The sequence below is a fragment of the Balaenoptera borealis genome, assembly GCF_965194805.1.
Source record: "Balaenoptera borealis genome assembly, chromosome: 11".
NCBI lineage: Eukaryota > Metazoa > Chordata > Mammalia > Artiodactyla > Balaenopteridae > Balaenoptera > Balaenoptera borealis.
The window spans coordinates 100,171,086-100,185,096 of NC_138868.1; the positions used below are offsets into that span (position 1 = coordinate 100,171,086).

Below are 14,011 nucleotides of genomic sequence, written 5' to 3' on the forward strand. Positions count from 1 at the left end.
AAAATGCAAATATGACGTCATTGTCTGTGGAAAATCCTCCTGTTGTTTTGTCTCAGTTCCTTGGCGTGACACACAAGGTCCTTCACGCTCAGGCTCCTGTCCGCCTGTCCAGCCTCCCCTGCCAGGGGCTCGGGCCCCTCATGCCAGCTGAGCCAGTCAACCCAGGCTTCCTCATGCCTTTGGGGGCTCCCCACACGGGAACACGCTTCGTTGCCCTGCCTCTCCAGGGAAACTCACGTGCCTCCTTCAAGGTTGCGTCTTCTGTGAACCTGGCACAGTGCCTGGTAGTTAGTAGGTCTCACCATGTGTGTGTTGGATAAATGTATGAGGCCTTCCCTAAAACTTCCCTCCATCACCCAGAAGAGGTTGGTTTTCCTTTATCTGTGCTTCCTTCGAAATCTGTGATTCTCTCTATGGAACCACTGACTTCATTTTACAGTAAAGGTCTGTCTCTCCCAGCACCCCTGCCAACTCCCAGGAGGGGCCAAAGATTTGAGAGCCAAGGACCTGGTCTTAGTTGTCTGTGAGTCCCCAGCACAGTGAGCACCTGAGTGGCTTACGGCTGGAGTGTGGTGTGATTTTGTCAATCACATGCCATATTGGGTTGTGACCACTTGCGTTTATGGTCATATCTTATCCTTTTCTATATACCTAGTACCTTGCTTAGGATAGGCATTTAATAGGTGTTTGATGAATTAATCAAGGGATGATTGAATGAATGGATGCATTACTTATATCTGTTACAAAGCACAGATTACGTGCTTAATGAATGATGCAGATAATAAGCGCTTTCGGGGAATTTGAAGAGGGCAAAATCAGCCGGGCTAGAGCAGTCCAGCGCTTGCCAGGGGCAGGGTGGGAGTGGGCAGGAGAGTGGGGCATCATTTAGGTAGGATTTAGATGTGGATAAAGAAAAGCTAAGAGCTTTCCAGGAAGAAGAGACCACCCAGAGAAGAGACACAGGGCAGAGTGACAGCAAGGACTGCCTAGGTGTTAACCAGGTGGTCAAAGAATTTAGTAGAATGTAAGCCTGGAAAGGCAGGTGGGGACCAGATTGTGCAGGGGGTAGGGGCCAGGCAGGTGAATCTGCAGTGTGGAGTAGCTGGATGAGTGCAGGAGAGACTGGAGGCAGGTAACAGGTTAGGGGAATCGCAGGAGAGAGGCTGGGTGGCAGCAGTGGGGACAGAAAGAAAGCCTTGGATGGGAAGCAAATCCCTTAGCGGTCCTTAGTGACTGAGCAGATAGAGTGGCTGGAGGATGGGGGGCGTGCAAGACAGCTCTGACATGGATGGCATGTGGGAAACTGCTGCTATTAATTGCAACGGGGAAGTCAGAGAGACCCCCCCACCATTCTATGAAAAATAAAGGGTTACATTTGGGACATGGAGTTTGGAAGGATCTCCAAGGGGATGTTTTCCTTTAGCAGCCAGAAACAGGAGTCTCATGTGTAGATGAGAAACTGAGCTTAGAGATAGAGATTCTGGGGTTATCTGCATAGAGCTGATAGTTGAGAATTAATTAATTCTTCAAGGGGAGAAAGTGCACATGAAGAGAAAATGAACTGAGGACTAAATCCAGAGTGTGAGATCTGGGGAACACGGACAACTAGGGTTATACAGAAGGGAAGGGAGCTAGGGAAGGGGGTTGGGGTGAAGGTGCTCAGAATGAAAATCAAAATAGTGTCATATCACGGATGTCAAAAGATGACGCCAAGAAAAAGGTTCCAGTCACAAGTGCCTCAGAGAGCTTCAAAACTCTGAAAACCAAGGAAGGAGAACCTTGGTGATTTCTGAGGGTGAATCCAGAGGTGGTGGAGGCTCAGGATAGAGAAGATGCAGAGGAATTGGAGGCAGTAGGTGTAGACCACAGAGTTTAAGATGCTTCATTTGCTGAGGGGGGAGGGGGAGGGGAGGGAGAAGGTAGGAAAGAGCCAGAGGAATAGTAATGTTTTTCTCATAAAAGCTTGTTTTAAAAATTGAGGTAACAAAGAAGATGTGGCACATATATACAATGGAATATTACTCAGCCATAAAAAGAAACAAAATTGAGTTGTTTGTAGTGAGGTGGATGGACCTAGAGTCTGTCATACAGAGTGAAGTAAGTCAGAAAGAGAAAAACAAATACCGTATGCTAACACATATATATGGAATTAAAAAGAAAAATGGTTCTGAAGAACCTAGGGGCAGGACAGGAATAAAGACACAGACGTAGAGAATGGAATTGAGGACATGGAGAGGGGGAAGGGTAAGCTGGGAGGAAGTGAGAGAGTAGCATGGACATATATACACTACCAAATGTAAAATAGATAGCTAGTGGGAAGCAGCCGCATAGCACGGGAAGATCAGCTCGGTGCTTTGTGACCACCTAGAGGGGTGGGCTAGGGAGGGTGGGAGGGAGACGCAAGAGGGAGGAGATATGGGGATATATGTATATGCATAGCTGATTCACTTTGTTATACAGCAGAAACTAACACACCATTGTAAAGCAATTATACTCCAATAAAGATGTTAAAAAAACCTGAGGTATAACTTATAGGCAATAAACTGCATATATTTTGAAGTGTAAAATTTGATAAGTTTTGCCGTGCATACACCTATAATTACCATCACCACAACCAAGATGGAGAATTTTTTCATCACCCAAAAAGAGTTTCCTGGTGTCACTGCTCCTTCCTACCCCAGCCCCAGCCCCAGGCAACTACTGATCTGCTTTCTGCACTACAGATTAGTTTGTATTTTCTAGAAATATATAAAAATGGAAACATACAGTATGTTGTCTTTGTTGTCTGACTTCTTTCATTCTATTTTATTGCTGAGTAGTATTTCATTGTATGGAGAGACCACAGTTTGTTTATTCATTCACCTGTTGATGGTTGTTTCCAGTCTTTGACTGCTCTGGATCAAGTAATTATGAACATTTGTCTACATATTTTTGTGTAGACAAGTGCTTTCTTTTCATTTGGATACATACCTGGGAGTGGAATGGCTGAATTATACAGTAGATGTATGTTTAACTTCTCAAGAAACTGACAGATGGTTTTCTGAGTGGTCATACCCCATTTACAGCCCCATCAGTAGCATATGAGAGGTCCAGTTCCTCCTCATCAACTTGGTGTGGTTGAGCTTTTAAGTGTTAGCTATGATAATGGGTATCTGACAATATCCCATTAGGGTTTTACTTTGTATTTCCCCAATGATTAATGCTGTTGAACATATTTCACATATTACTTGCTGCCTATATAACCTCTTTGTTGAAGCGTCTGTTCAAATCTTTTGCCCATCTTTAAAAATTGGGTTGTTTGATTTCTTATCGTTGAGTTTTGAGAGCTCTTTGTATATTCTGGATACAAGTCTTTTTCAGGTATATGCTTTGCATATAGTATTTTCTCCCAGTCTGTGGCTTATCTTTTTATTCTACTAACAGTGTCTTTGAAGAGCAGACATTTTAAATTTTGATGAAGTCCAGTTTGTCAATTTTTAATTTCATGCATTTTGCTTCTGGTGTCATCACATCTAAGAAATCTTTTTCTAACTCAAGGTCACAAAGATTTTCTTCTAGAAGTTTTATAATTCTAAGTGTATGATCCATTTTGCATTAATTTTTGTATATAGTATGAGACAGTTTATTCTGTATATCGCGTAAGACGGGGTTTGAAGTTTTTAAAACACATGGATATCCAGTTGTTCCAGCATCATTTGTTGAAAAGCCCATTTTTTTCACTGCACCTTTGTTGTCAAAGTAAGTTGCCCATATATGTGTGGGTCAGAATAGTAATTTTGATGGAAGAATAGAAGTCAGCATACAATTCCTCAAAAGCCAAAACAAATTTGGCTCTAACACTGATAAAGTGTTATCAGGCGAGGTGCCAGGCACTGGGGACAGAAAAAATGAAAGAGTGAAAGTTAAAGACTAAACTGATAATTAGAGTATAAGATGCATGGGATTCTATGAATGTACATAGTTGGGACACTTGATCAACCTTTGTGTTCAGAGGAGGCTTCCAGAAGGAGGGGAGGTCTGAGCTGCAGATTCATTCTGAGTAGGAGTGGTGAGTGAGCAAAGGTGAGGAAGCAGCAGGAGGAGATTGAGCTGAAGTATTCGGCACACAGCAGCACTGTGTGTGTGTGTGTGTGTGTGTGTGTGTGTGTGTGTGTGTGCGCGTGCGCGCACCTTAGATGGTGCTATAGGAGTTAGGTGGTTCAGTATTTCTAGAAGCTGGAGACAGATGAGCAGAGAAGCAGAATATAAGGTTCAAAAGCTAGAGCCAGCTCTTGTCTGCCATATCAAGTAATTCATTTATTTGGAGATTGGAAGCTAAAAGCGAGGGTTTGTACCTTAAAGGGATCAGTCTGGCAGCTGTGTGTGGGAGTGATTGTGGAGTGCTGGGTGGTGGTTAAAACTCTGGTGACACAACACTGTAAAACAACTGTACTTCAATTAAAAAAATAAATAAAAATCAAAACATTAAGAATAAAAAATAAAAAGTGAGAGTTACGGGGTTGCAGTGAAATCGCTGAAATGAAAGGACTGAACTAGAACAGCAGTGTTGAGACCAGAGAGGAAAGGAGTGATTTGAGAAATCTTGAGGAGGGAAAATCAGAAGCAACCAGGAGGTGAGGAATTGGGGTGAGGCCATGATGCCTGGGTAGCTGGTGCTGCTGTTAACTAAACTCAGGAATGTAACAGGGAGAATGCAGGAGAGAAGAGGGTGGGTTTAGTCTGGGTTTTACTAAATTCGGGATCCTCGTCAGACATTTGCGTGGAGGGATCATCAGGCAGGTGGACATAAGTCAAGTACCCCCATGGAGGTGGCCGTGAGCGAGATCATTTAGGAAGCCCCTGGGAGTGAGGTGAGAAGAGGGCTCTGCACAGCCCCTTGGGGTTCCCCGGTATTTAAAGGTCAGGCGGGAGAAGTGTACCTTGAGAGAATGGGCAGAGAAGTAGGAGGAAAGTGCCAGGGGTGTCGTGCCATGGAAGCCACGGAAGCTGAGGGTCTCAGACACAAAAGAACACCGGGGACCCTCAGATGCAAAGGGAACCCGGGAGGCGACCTGATGACGTGGTCTAGTGGCTCATGGGCTGGGCCAAGGCTGCCGTTAAGAGCTGGGTGATCTTGGGCAAGTTGCTTAACCGGCCTCTTTCTCAGTGTTCTCACCTATAAAATGGGACAGTAACCTGTAGGGTTGTGTGAGGATTAAATGAGGTGATGCACACGATGTTCTTTGAACAGCACGTGGCAGATACAAACAGTCATGCCAGCTCGGGACGTAATAAGACAAGGAATCAAACGTGTCCACCAGTTTTGCAGAAATGGGCTATTGAAGGTTATTTGCCTTGTGAGTACAGTTTGAGTGGGTGGTGGGGACAGAGGGAGAGTCCAGGGTGGGATGAGGTAGAGTTAGAAAACGTTGATCCATCACTGGAGAAGCCTGACCTGAGTTGCAGGTGGGGTAAAGGGAGGGCCGGAGGGACATGCTTGGTCCGTGTGGTCAGTGGAGGGCCCCGATGGGAGGGGAGGGCTCTGGCCATGTTTTAGTGGAGGGGAATGAGTGGGTCTGGGACAGACACTGAACATAAAGGAGAGCAGGGAGGCGTGGTGAGGCAGAGAGCCAGGCCTGGGGACCTCCTCTCACAGGACCCCCTCATCTGAGCCCAGTGGAAAGAGGTCGGGGCACAAAGTTGAGGCAGTTCACCGAGAGTGGCCTCAGTTTAGCCAGCCCGTGGGCTGAGAGTGAGGAGGTGAGAGTGGGCAGTGGCTAGAGGTGAAGGCCCGTGGTATGGCCTGAATTGTATACCGTCCCTCCCCACCCAGATTCATCTGTTAGCATTCCAACACCCAGGACCTCAGGATGTGACTGTATTTGGAAGTAGGGTCTCTAAAGAGGTAATTAAGTTAAAGTGAGGTCGTATGAGTGGGCCATAAGCCAACATGACCGATATCTTTCTAAGTAGAGGAGATTAGGACACAGACATGCACAGTGAAGACCTTGTGAAGACACCAGGAGAAGACGGCCATCTGCAAGCCAAGGAGAGAGGCCTCAGAATAAAACCAAACCTGCCGACGCCTTGGTCTTGAACCTTTAGCCTCCAGAACTGGGAGGAAATCAGTTTCTGTTGTTTAAGCCACCCCATCCATGGTACTTTGTTATGGCAGCCCCAGCAAACAGATACTCTGTAATGTCAGAGGACAAGGATACGATGCGTGTTGCCCCCCAGGTGAGGGGGAGGGTGTGAGTTTGCGGAGAGAGCAGCCTGCACAGTGGTGCGATTGCCTCCAGCAAGATGACTGGCACCAACAGGGGTGAAACGAGGGGCACTGGGAGGACACAGGTGAGTGAGATGCCCGATGAGTGATGGTGAGGGGCTGGGGCCCCAGGGAGCAAGCAGCCCGGGGCTTGGCTTGGGAGCAAAGCCAACCGATTCCCTGGAGGCTCACATCGCCTCCTCTTCTTGTTAGCACAGGGCTCTAACAGCTGTAGGTGCATTATAGATACTGCCTATTAAAGCCTCTCCAGTAAAACCTCTTTATTCCTGCCCTTAAAGAGGTAAGAGTTATCGAAGTGCTTCGAAATCTTCAGCAGCGGGACTCTGGAAGGACCAAGGGATTAAGGAGGCTGATTTTGCATCTGAGGGGTCACTTGTGGGCTGCTGAGAAATTGTGGAGGGAAGGCAAGCCCCGTTCTGATGGCCACAGGTGAGCAGAGAGCAGGAAAGCCCCAAACCTGGGAAGGAGGGCTCCGCACAGGTCCTCTGCCCTGCAGGCCCGGGCATAGGAGCTGCCCCCAGTCCACGCCTAGTCTAATGCCTACTGCACCGGGCGCAGTGTCTGCTCCTGGCTGTAGGGCATGAGAATACAGTGGCCTTACGTTATTTATTCACTCAATACCATTCATTAAGGGCTCAATGCGTATGTATCTGGAATTGCACAGTTGCAGAGATGAATAAGGCACGGCCCTCGCCCTCAGGGAGCCAGCTGTCTAGGGGAGAAAAGATGGACAAACAGGCATAATAAATAATAGAAAGTCAGAAGTGGTTACTGTCTGAAGACAGGTACAGAGAAGTTTCTGTGAGCGTTCTAAGAAGGGGGAATTGATGTGGGACGGGGAATCTGGGGAGTTTCAAAGGAAGGAGGGATCGCTCTGGGCTTTTAAGGTACAAGCTAGATGAGGAAACTCACATAGAAATGGAAAGATAAATACCCCTCCAAGGCAGTGCGTGGAAATCCAAGGAGAGCACTGGGCTGGGGAGTCAGGGGAGACTTCTTGGAAGAGGTGGTCTGAGGTGGGCCTTGTCAGGAGAGGGGGAATAAGAGGCAGGGCCAGTGTCAGTAGAGGCACGGAGGAGGGAACATAACAGGTCAGCCCAGGTCCTAGCTCAGAGGCGCTGTCCCCAGGGGGATGGAAGGGGTGCCACGGGTAGAAAGGTGTGGAGGGCCTGATGCCATCCTGGAGGCTCGATTGGGACCAACCCTTCAGACCATGGGGAAGCCTAAGGGGTCTGAGCGGGTCAGTGATCACACATCCTCCCGTGGGTGGTCATGGCCACGACCACTAGGGGTGAGTAAGAAAGCACCCCAGTGGGCAGCCCCAGCCTGCCAGCCCTGGGGGAGGCATCCTCTCCAGAGTGGATATAGGTGTGGGCCCAGAATATGGAGGGACGCTTGGGTGGAGGTGGGCAGAGTCAACAGGCCACCCTTTCCTTGGCACGAGCCTTAGAACTCAGAGAGGTCCCAGCAGAGGGTAAAGCACTTGGCTCGTGGGGAGAAAGGCCAAGGGAAATGTGAGGGCTCGTGGCTTCCTGGGCGGGAAGGAGTCATGAGTCCATGTGGGTTGGAAGAGTCATTGCAGAGTCCCCATGGCTGGAAAGGGGGCAGACCCTGGTCCCTAAACACGTCTCCCCGTCTCAGCCTGGCCTTTGCTGCAGAGCCAGACCACCCCCAGCCCCGACCAGCCTCACTGTGGCCGCAGGTTGACTTGTCTGCAGGGCTGGAGGACATGCCAGATGACGTGGCCCCTCCTTAGGCAGCGGCTGGGGACTCAGCATCCTGGCCCGGCCCGACAGCCAGGCCTGGGGATGAAGGTTAGGAGCAGCGGCTGCACATTCAGTCCTGTACCAGCGGCTCCCCTTCGCCCCCGGGCCCCGCAGGTGAGGGCTGGACAGCAGGGGCGCTGCTTGGTAATGCCTGTGGGGGACATGTTCCTCTGATGTCCCTAGAAGGCCTGAGCCTGTACCTCATCCTCGCTGCCCCCAGCCCTGGAATCCGGTTCCTGTTGTCATCCTAATTATTCTCATCCCAGTGTGCTTGATGCCAGCCAACCACCCAGTTGAGGCTGTTCCCAGCCAGAAATTAATTATTGTCTAAAACCTAAAACCTAATGAAAAAGTGGGGCCCGGGATGGCACGGGGGCTGGGAAGGGAGGGCGGGACTGTGGATCTTCGTGAGTTGGTGAGCCCCTGCCAGGTGCCTCTGAAGGCAGAGCCCCGAGTGCTGAGCACCGAGGGGACCTCGTGTGCCCCTTAGTGTATCATTCCCGCATTCTCTCTTCCCTGCCATCCCCTCTCCACACCCCCGGCCATGATCCCTCTGTCTCAAAGTGTGTCTGGTGACGCTCTGTGAGTTCATCGTGTGGTGTCACATGGCTGGCTGGTGTCCTGCGTGTGAGGGTTTATATTAATTAGCACATTGTCTTTGTCACCTTGGGCTGTCATAATAAAATACCACAGGCTGGATGGCTTCAGCAAGGGGCATTTCTTTCTCAAGTTCTGGAGGCTAAAAGTCTGATGTCAGTGTGCTGCAGGGTCAGTTCCTAGAGACAGCCTGCTTCCTGCCTTGGGGGTGGAAGAAAGTGGGAGGGAACCTTCTCTGATGTCTCTTCTTCTAAGGACGCCAATCTTAAGCAATCAGAGCCCAAGTCTTACAGCCTCATTTAACCTTAATTACCTCTTAAAGGTCCTATCTCTCTTAATGCACACATTAGAGCTTTAACAAAGGAATCTGGGGGGACATAATTCAGTCCATAGCACACACCTATTTTTTTTAATTGGAGTATAGTTGGTTTACAATGTTGTGTTAATTTCTGGTATACAGCAAAGTGATTCAGTTTTATATATATTTATTTCCATCATGGTTTATTACAAGATAGTGAATATAGTTCCCCGTGCTATACATACAGTAGGACCTGGTAGTTTATCTATTTTATAGAAAGTCATTTGTATCTGCTAATCCCAAACTTCCAATTTATCCCTCCCCACTTTGGGAGGTGATTGGGTTTAGGAGAGGTCCTGAAGGTGAGACCCCAGTGCCCTTTTCAAAGTGACCAGAGAGCTTGATCTCCCTCTCTCTGCCGTGTGAGGACATCGGGAGAAGACAGCCATCTGCAAACCAGGAGGCAGGACCTCCCTGGAACCCAGTTATGCTGGCACCCTGATCTCCTACTCCCCAGCCTCCAGAACCGTGAGAAATAAATACCACCCACTCTGTGGTGTTTTCTTATAGCAGTGTGAGCTGCCTAAGACACACCTACCTAGCCTACTCCCTTCTCAGCAGCAAACCCCTGGGAAGATGAATTTCTTTAGAAGGAATATGCCCCGTGGTTAAGAATGCAGGGTCCATATGAAACTGACCTGGGATCCCCTCCCTCCTCTACACTCACCAGCCCTGTGAACGAGGGCGGGTCACTTGACCTCTGTGACCTCTGTTTTCTCATCTCCAAGTGAGGATGACACAGATAACACCCTTATCTCACAGAGTTGTTGCAGACAGTAAGTGAGACTAGGTAAGTCCACTAGGACTTACCCTGACGTTGTCACTGGATAAATGTGTACCTGTTAACATGAGGCTAGTATCCCATGGACCCGGTGCCTCTTTCCTGTGACTCATGCAGGATGGCACTGCCAATTCCTGACACTTCAGATGTCTCTTTTCTATGCTCCAGGGCTGGGCTGATGGTTTCTATTATATTTTTAACAGTGAAACTTTTTTTTTCCCACAACATGTCTTTTGGAGAACTCCGATATCTAAAACTGATGGATGTGGAGTTGTGCTGGTTGAAATTGGTGTGGGGCTAGAGACCTCCCTTCAGCCTTCCCCTCTGCTTCTTGAAGGAACCCAGGGGCCCTCCAAGGAACACCATTTGAGAATCACTCCTCTGGGCTGCCCCACTTCCCTTCTGTTCCCAAAGTCTTCCTTTCCTGGGACAGCACAGTGTAATTGTTCACATTTCTGCTTCCTAAGTAATCATCTCATTCTGGTCTTGCTTCCCTAAGGTGACTTGGGTAGGAATTGTAGGTGTCTCTGGGCTCTTCAGTCATACATTTACCGGTCCTTTGTCCATTCCCTCAGGGGGCTAATCCTATCAGGTGTGCATGGACTTTGCTACTTAACTCACAGAAGCCTACTTTATTGCCTAGTTCTTGGGATGCACCTCTGTGGCCCCATGTATGGCCAACCCGTGTAAATGAAATCTAATTTCTATTGTTCAGTAAGGCTATGCCTATAAATAAATCCACAAATCAGAAAAAAAGTGCTTTGTCATATTCTGTGTCCTGGTTTTGGTTTGGAAAATGGGTCACAGGAGATATGGGAACCTTATACAGAAAAGATGGTGTAGAAACTGGGTCTCTGTCCATACCAGCCACAGAGATTCAAGGGTCACATGTCAGTAAAATCTATTCGGTTTGATTCTCTGTGTTGCTCTTCTGCGGCTTCACCCTCTGCAAGATAAGCTTGATCTTTATTTTTGTAGCAGCTTTATTGAGATATAATTCATATACCACACAATTCACCCATTTAAAGTATACAATTCAACGTTTTTTAGTGTATTCACAGAGTTTTGCGGCCATCTCCATGATCAATTTTAGGACATTTTTGTCATCCCCCAAAAAACACAGTGTGCATTAGTGGTCACTCTCCATTTCTCCCCAGCTCCCTCACTCACCACCGCCACTGCCACTGGGCAACAGCTAATCTACTTTCTGTCTCTATTCGCCTATTCTGGACATCTCATATAAATGGTATCTTTCAACGCATGATCTTTTGTGTCTGGCTTCTTCAACTGAGCATAATGTTGTCAAGGTTCATCCATGTGTGGCATACATCAGTACTTCATTCAGTTGTATTTTTGAGTAACATTCCATTGTATAGATATACTACATTTTTGTTCATTCACTCATCAGTAGATGGACATTTGGGTTTTCCCACTTTTTGGCTATTATGAATAATGCTGCTTGGAACATTTGTATACAAGGGTTTTTTTTTTATTATTTAGACAGAGTAACTTTATTTTTATGACATATTTTATTTTTATTTTTTTAATTTGAAGTACAGTTGATTTACAATATAGTGTTAGTTTCAGGTATACAGCATAGCGATTCTGTTATATATATATATTCTTTTTCAGATTCTTTTCCCCTATAGGTTATTACAAACTAATGAGTATAGTTCTCTGTGCTATACAGGAGGTCCTTGTTGGTTATCTATTTTATATATAGCAGTGTGTATATGTTAATCCCAACCTCCTAATTTATCCCTTCACCCACACTCCTGGGTACAAGTTTTTGTGCAGAGATTTTCAATTGTGTAACTTCCTCTACCGAGAGAATGAATGATATCAATGGCTAGATTTACTGAGTGTCTGCTGTGCACCGGATACTGCACTGAGCACTTCACACGCATTATCCATGTCATCTTCACTGGAGCCCAAAGAAGAGGCTCTCTCCCCATTTTACAAGTGAGGAAACAGAGGTCCCATAGCTAAGACGGGGTGGGGCTGGGATTTGAACTCAGGTTAACACGTATCCTTAATACTGCTTCCAGGAGTTGGGCAGCTATTGGTACCACACCACTCCAACCATTCACACTGATTGTCACACTGATTAAATTCTGATGGTGTGCCACTTATATACATTGTCTTACTGAATTCTCACACCAACGCCATGAGGTTGTCTTATTATTCCCCATGTTCAGTGAGGACAGAAGTTCATAGGAACTGTGTAGCTCACTAGGTGACGTGTCTCATCGGGGTCAGAGCACGGACAACCAGCGTTCAGCAGGACCCTGCAGCTGCTCCTTGATACCACAGGTCTCCCTCTCAAACCCGGCCTTCTTCAACCCTAGATCACCTCAAGGAGAGTTTCTCATATGCCCAGAATACCATTTTCAAAGGACTGCTGCCATCTCCCTCCCTTTGCACACGTGTGCCCATGTGTGCAGGTAAACCTAGATCCAAGGGTATCACTATGCCAGAGCCTGGGGACCTCTTACAGGTGGGGCCCCTGGTGGCCTGCCATGGTATTACAGTGTTCCTGAGGTGGCTAGCCACATTAGAGTTCACTGCTACACCTGGCTACAAACCTAGACCCTTAGCGTGCAGAGGACTTGCTCTGGGGACAGTTCTGAAGATGGCAGGGTGGAGGTGGAAGGCGGCACTGGGGGAAGACTGGAGCAGCAGGAGGCGTAACGGTAGAGGGTACCAACTGTGTCCATGTGGTTGCCTGCCCACAGCTGCTATCTTGGATGACCCCATGGAGTGCAGCAGAGGGGAGCGGCTGTCCATCACCCTGGCCAAGAACCGCATCAACCGTGCTCCCGAGAGGCTGGGCAAGGCCAAGGTCGAAGTGGACATCTTTGAGCTTCTCAGAGACAGCGAGTACGAGACTGCAGAAACCAGTACGTAGCATGGGCAGGGCTGCCCTCTGCTTCCCTTGCTGGCAGAGGAGGGGCTGGTGGTGTGAGCCTCACCCATCGCCGGGCCTGTGATGTAGATATTCCCAAGAGAGGAAGAGAAACATGCACCAGGAAGCCCTATAGGGCTTAGTCTAGACAAGATCCCAGGTTTTTTTGCAAATCATGTGTGGAGTAGAATTAAGACAGGGAATTCATTCATTCCTTCATTTACCCACTCATTCATTCCTTCATATATTGATTCATTCATCTCCTGGACATTTTGTACACAGATCCCTGAATGAAACCTTATATGGGATTAAGAAAGGAGAGATTCAGCCAGCCCCAGGGAAGCATAGTCATGGCACATCTGTTTCCTGTCTTGCTTTCTTTTGCTGAGGGCAGCGTTGTGGGAAGAAGCTGAGACTTGGGCTGGACATCAGCCACTCACTCTATGGGTAACTTTGGACAAGTCAGTGATTCTGTTTAACCTCAGATTCTTCATCCGTAAAATGGGAACGCTAAGGTCTACTTTGCAAATCTTGCAAGTCATTGTGAGATTTAAATGACTTGCAATATAGGAAAATCCTCTGTGAGCTGCAGTGCTTCACATTCATACTCAGTAGGTCACTCCAGTCACACTTATGGAGCCCCTCCTATGTGCTGGGCACTGCTTTTAATTCTCCCAACAACCAGAGAGTTAAGTGTTATTATTCCCACTTTACCAAAGAAACTGAGGCTCAAAGACATTGGATAACTTGCCCAACCCCAGAGCTAGTCAATGGCTGAGCAAGTCCTGGACCCTGAACTTGCATCACGACCCTGCAAGTCTAGTGTCCCATCCACTCCACCTCCCCTGCACTTCTCTGGTGTGTGGCTGGTATTACTTTGATGACTTTACAGGATGAGCTTCCAGGTTAATGGGGTGGTGGCTTGTAGCTAAGCTGGAGATGAACAACTCCAGTTCAGAGGGAAGGAGGGGGAGACCCTCAGCCCAGAGAGATGATGGCCTCCGTTCCCTAAGGCTCTGGAGTCCCATCTCCTCCCTTTCTAGCCCATTTCAACCTTTAATGACACTCAATGGCAAAAGCAAACCAAACTAAAGAACAACTCGCTTAAATATACATGTCAGACATCTGGTCTTCTGCCTGTGGGTCCAGTGATGCTCTCATCTGGGTTATTAATATTGCAACAGAAGAAACACATTTACACTGGCTTAAGTACAATTGGTAGGATATTGTATGGATCCAAAGAGAGCAGGACGGGAGGAAGGCAGGGGCTCTCTGTCTGTCTCACAGCGTCTTTAGTGCTCTTGTTGTATAGGATCCTTGCTCTTCCCTCTCTGCTACT

General features: G+C 47.7%; 1 protein-coding gene across 7 annotated transcripts in view; it reads left to right on the plus strand.

Annotated features, from left to right (window-relative positions):
• GRIK4 (glutamate ionotropic receptor kainate type subunit 4) overlaps positions 1 to 14,011 on the plus strand; it is a 456,420-nt gene that overhangs the window by 252,523 nt on the left and 189,886 nt on the right. For 3 of the 7 annotated variants that reach the window (XM_082339798.1, XM_082339799.1, XM_082339801.1), the window contains one exon: positions 12,503 to 12,667. The exons of 1 other annotated variant lie outside the window; for it this stretch is intronic. In XM_082339798.1, coding sequence (XP_082195924.1) covers positions 12,503 to 12,667 — 165 coding nt within the window. Of the gene's footprint in view, positions 1 to 8,440; positions 12,668 to 14,011 lie in introns of those variants that run through there. 3 more of the 7 variants (XM_082339797.1, XM_082339800.1, XM_082339803.1) reach the window with 1 other exon arrangement.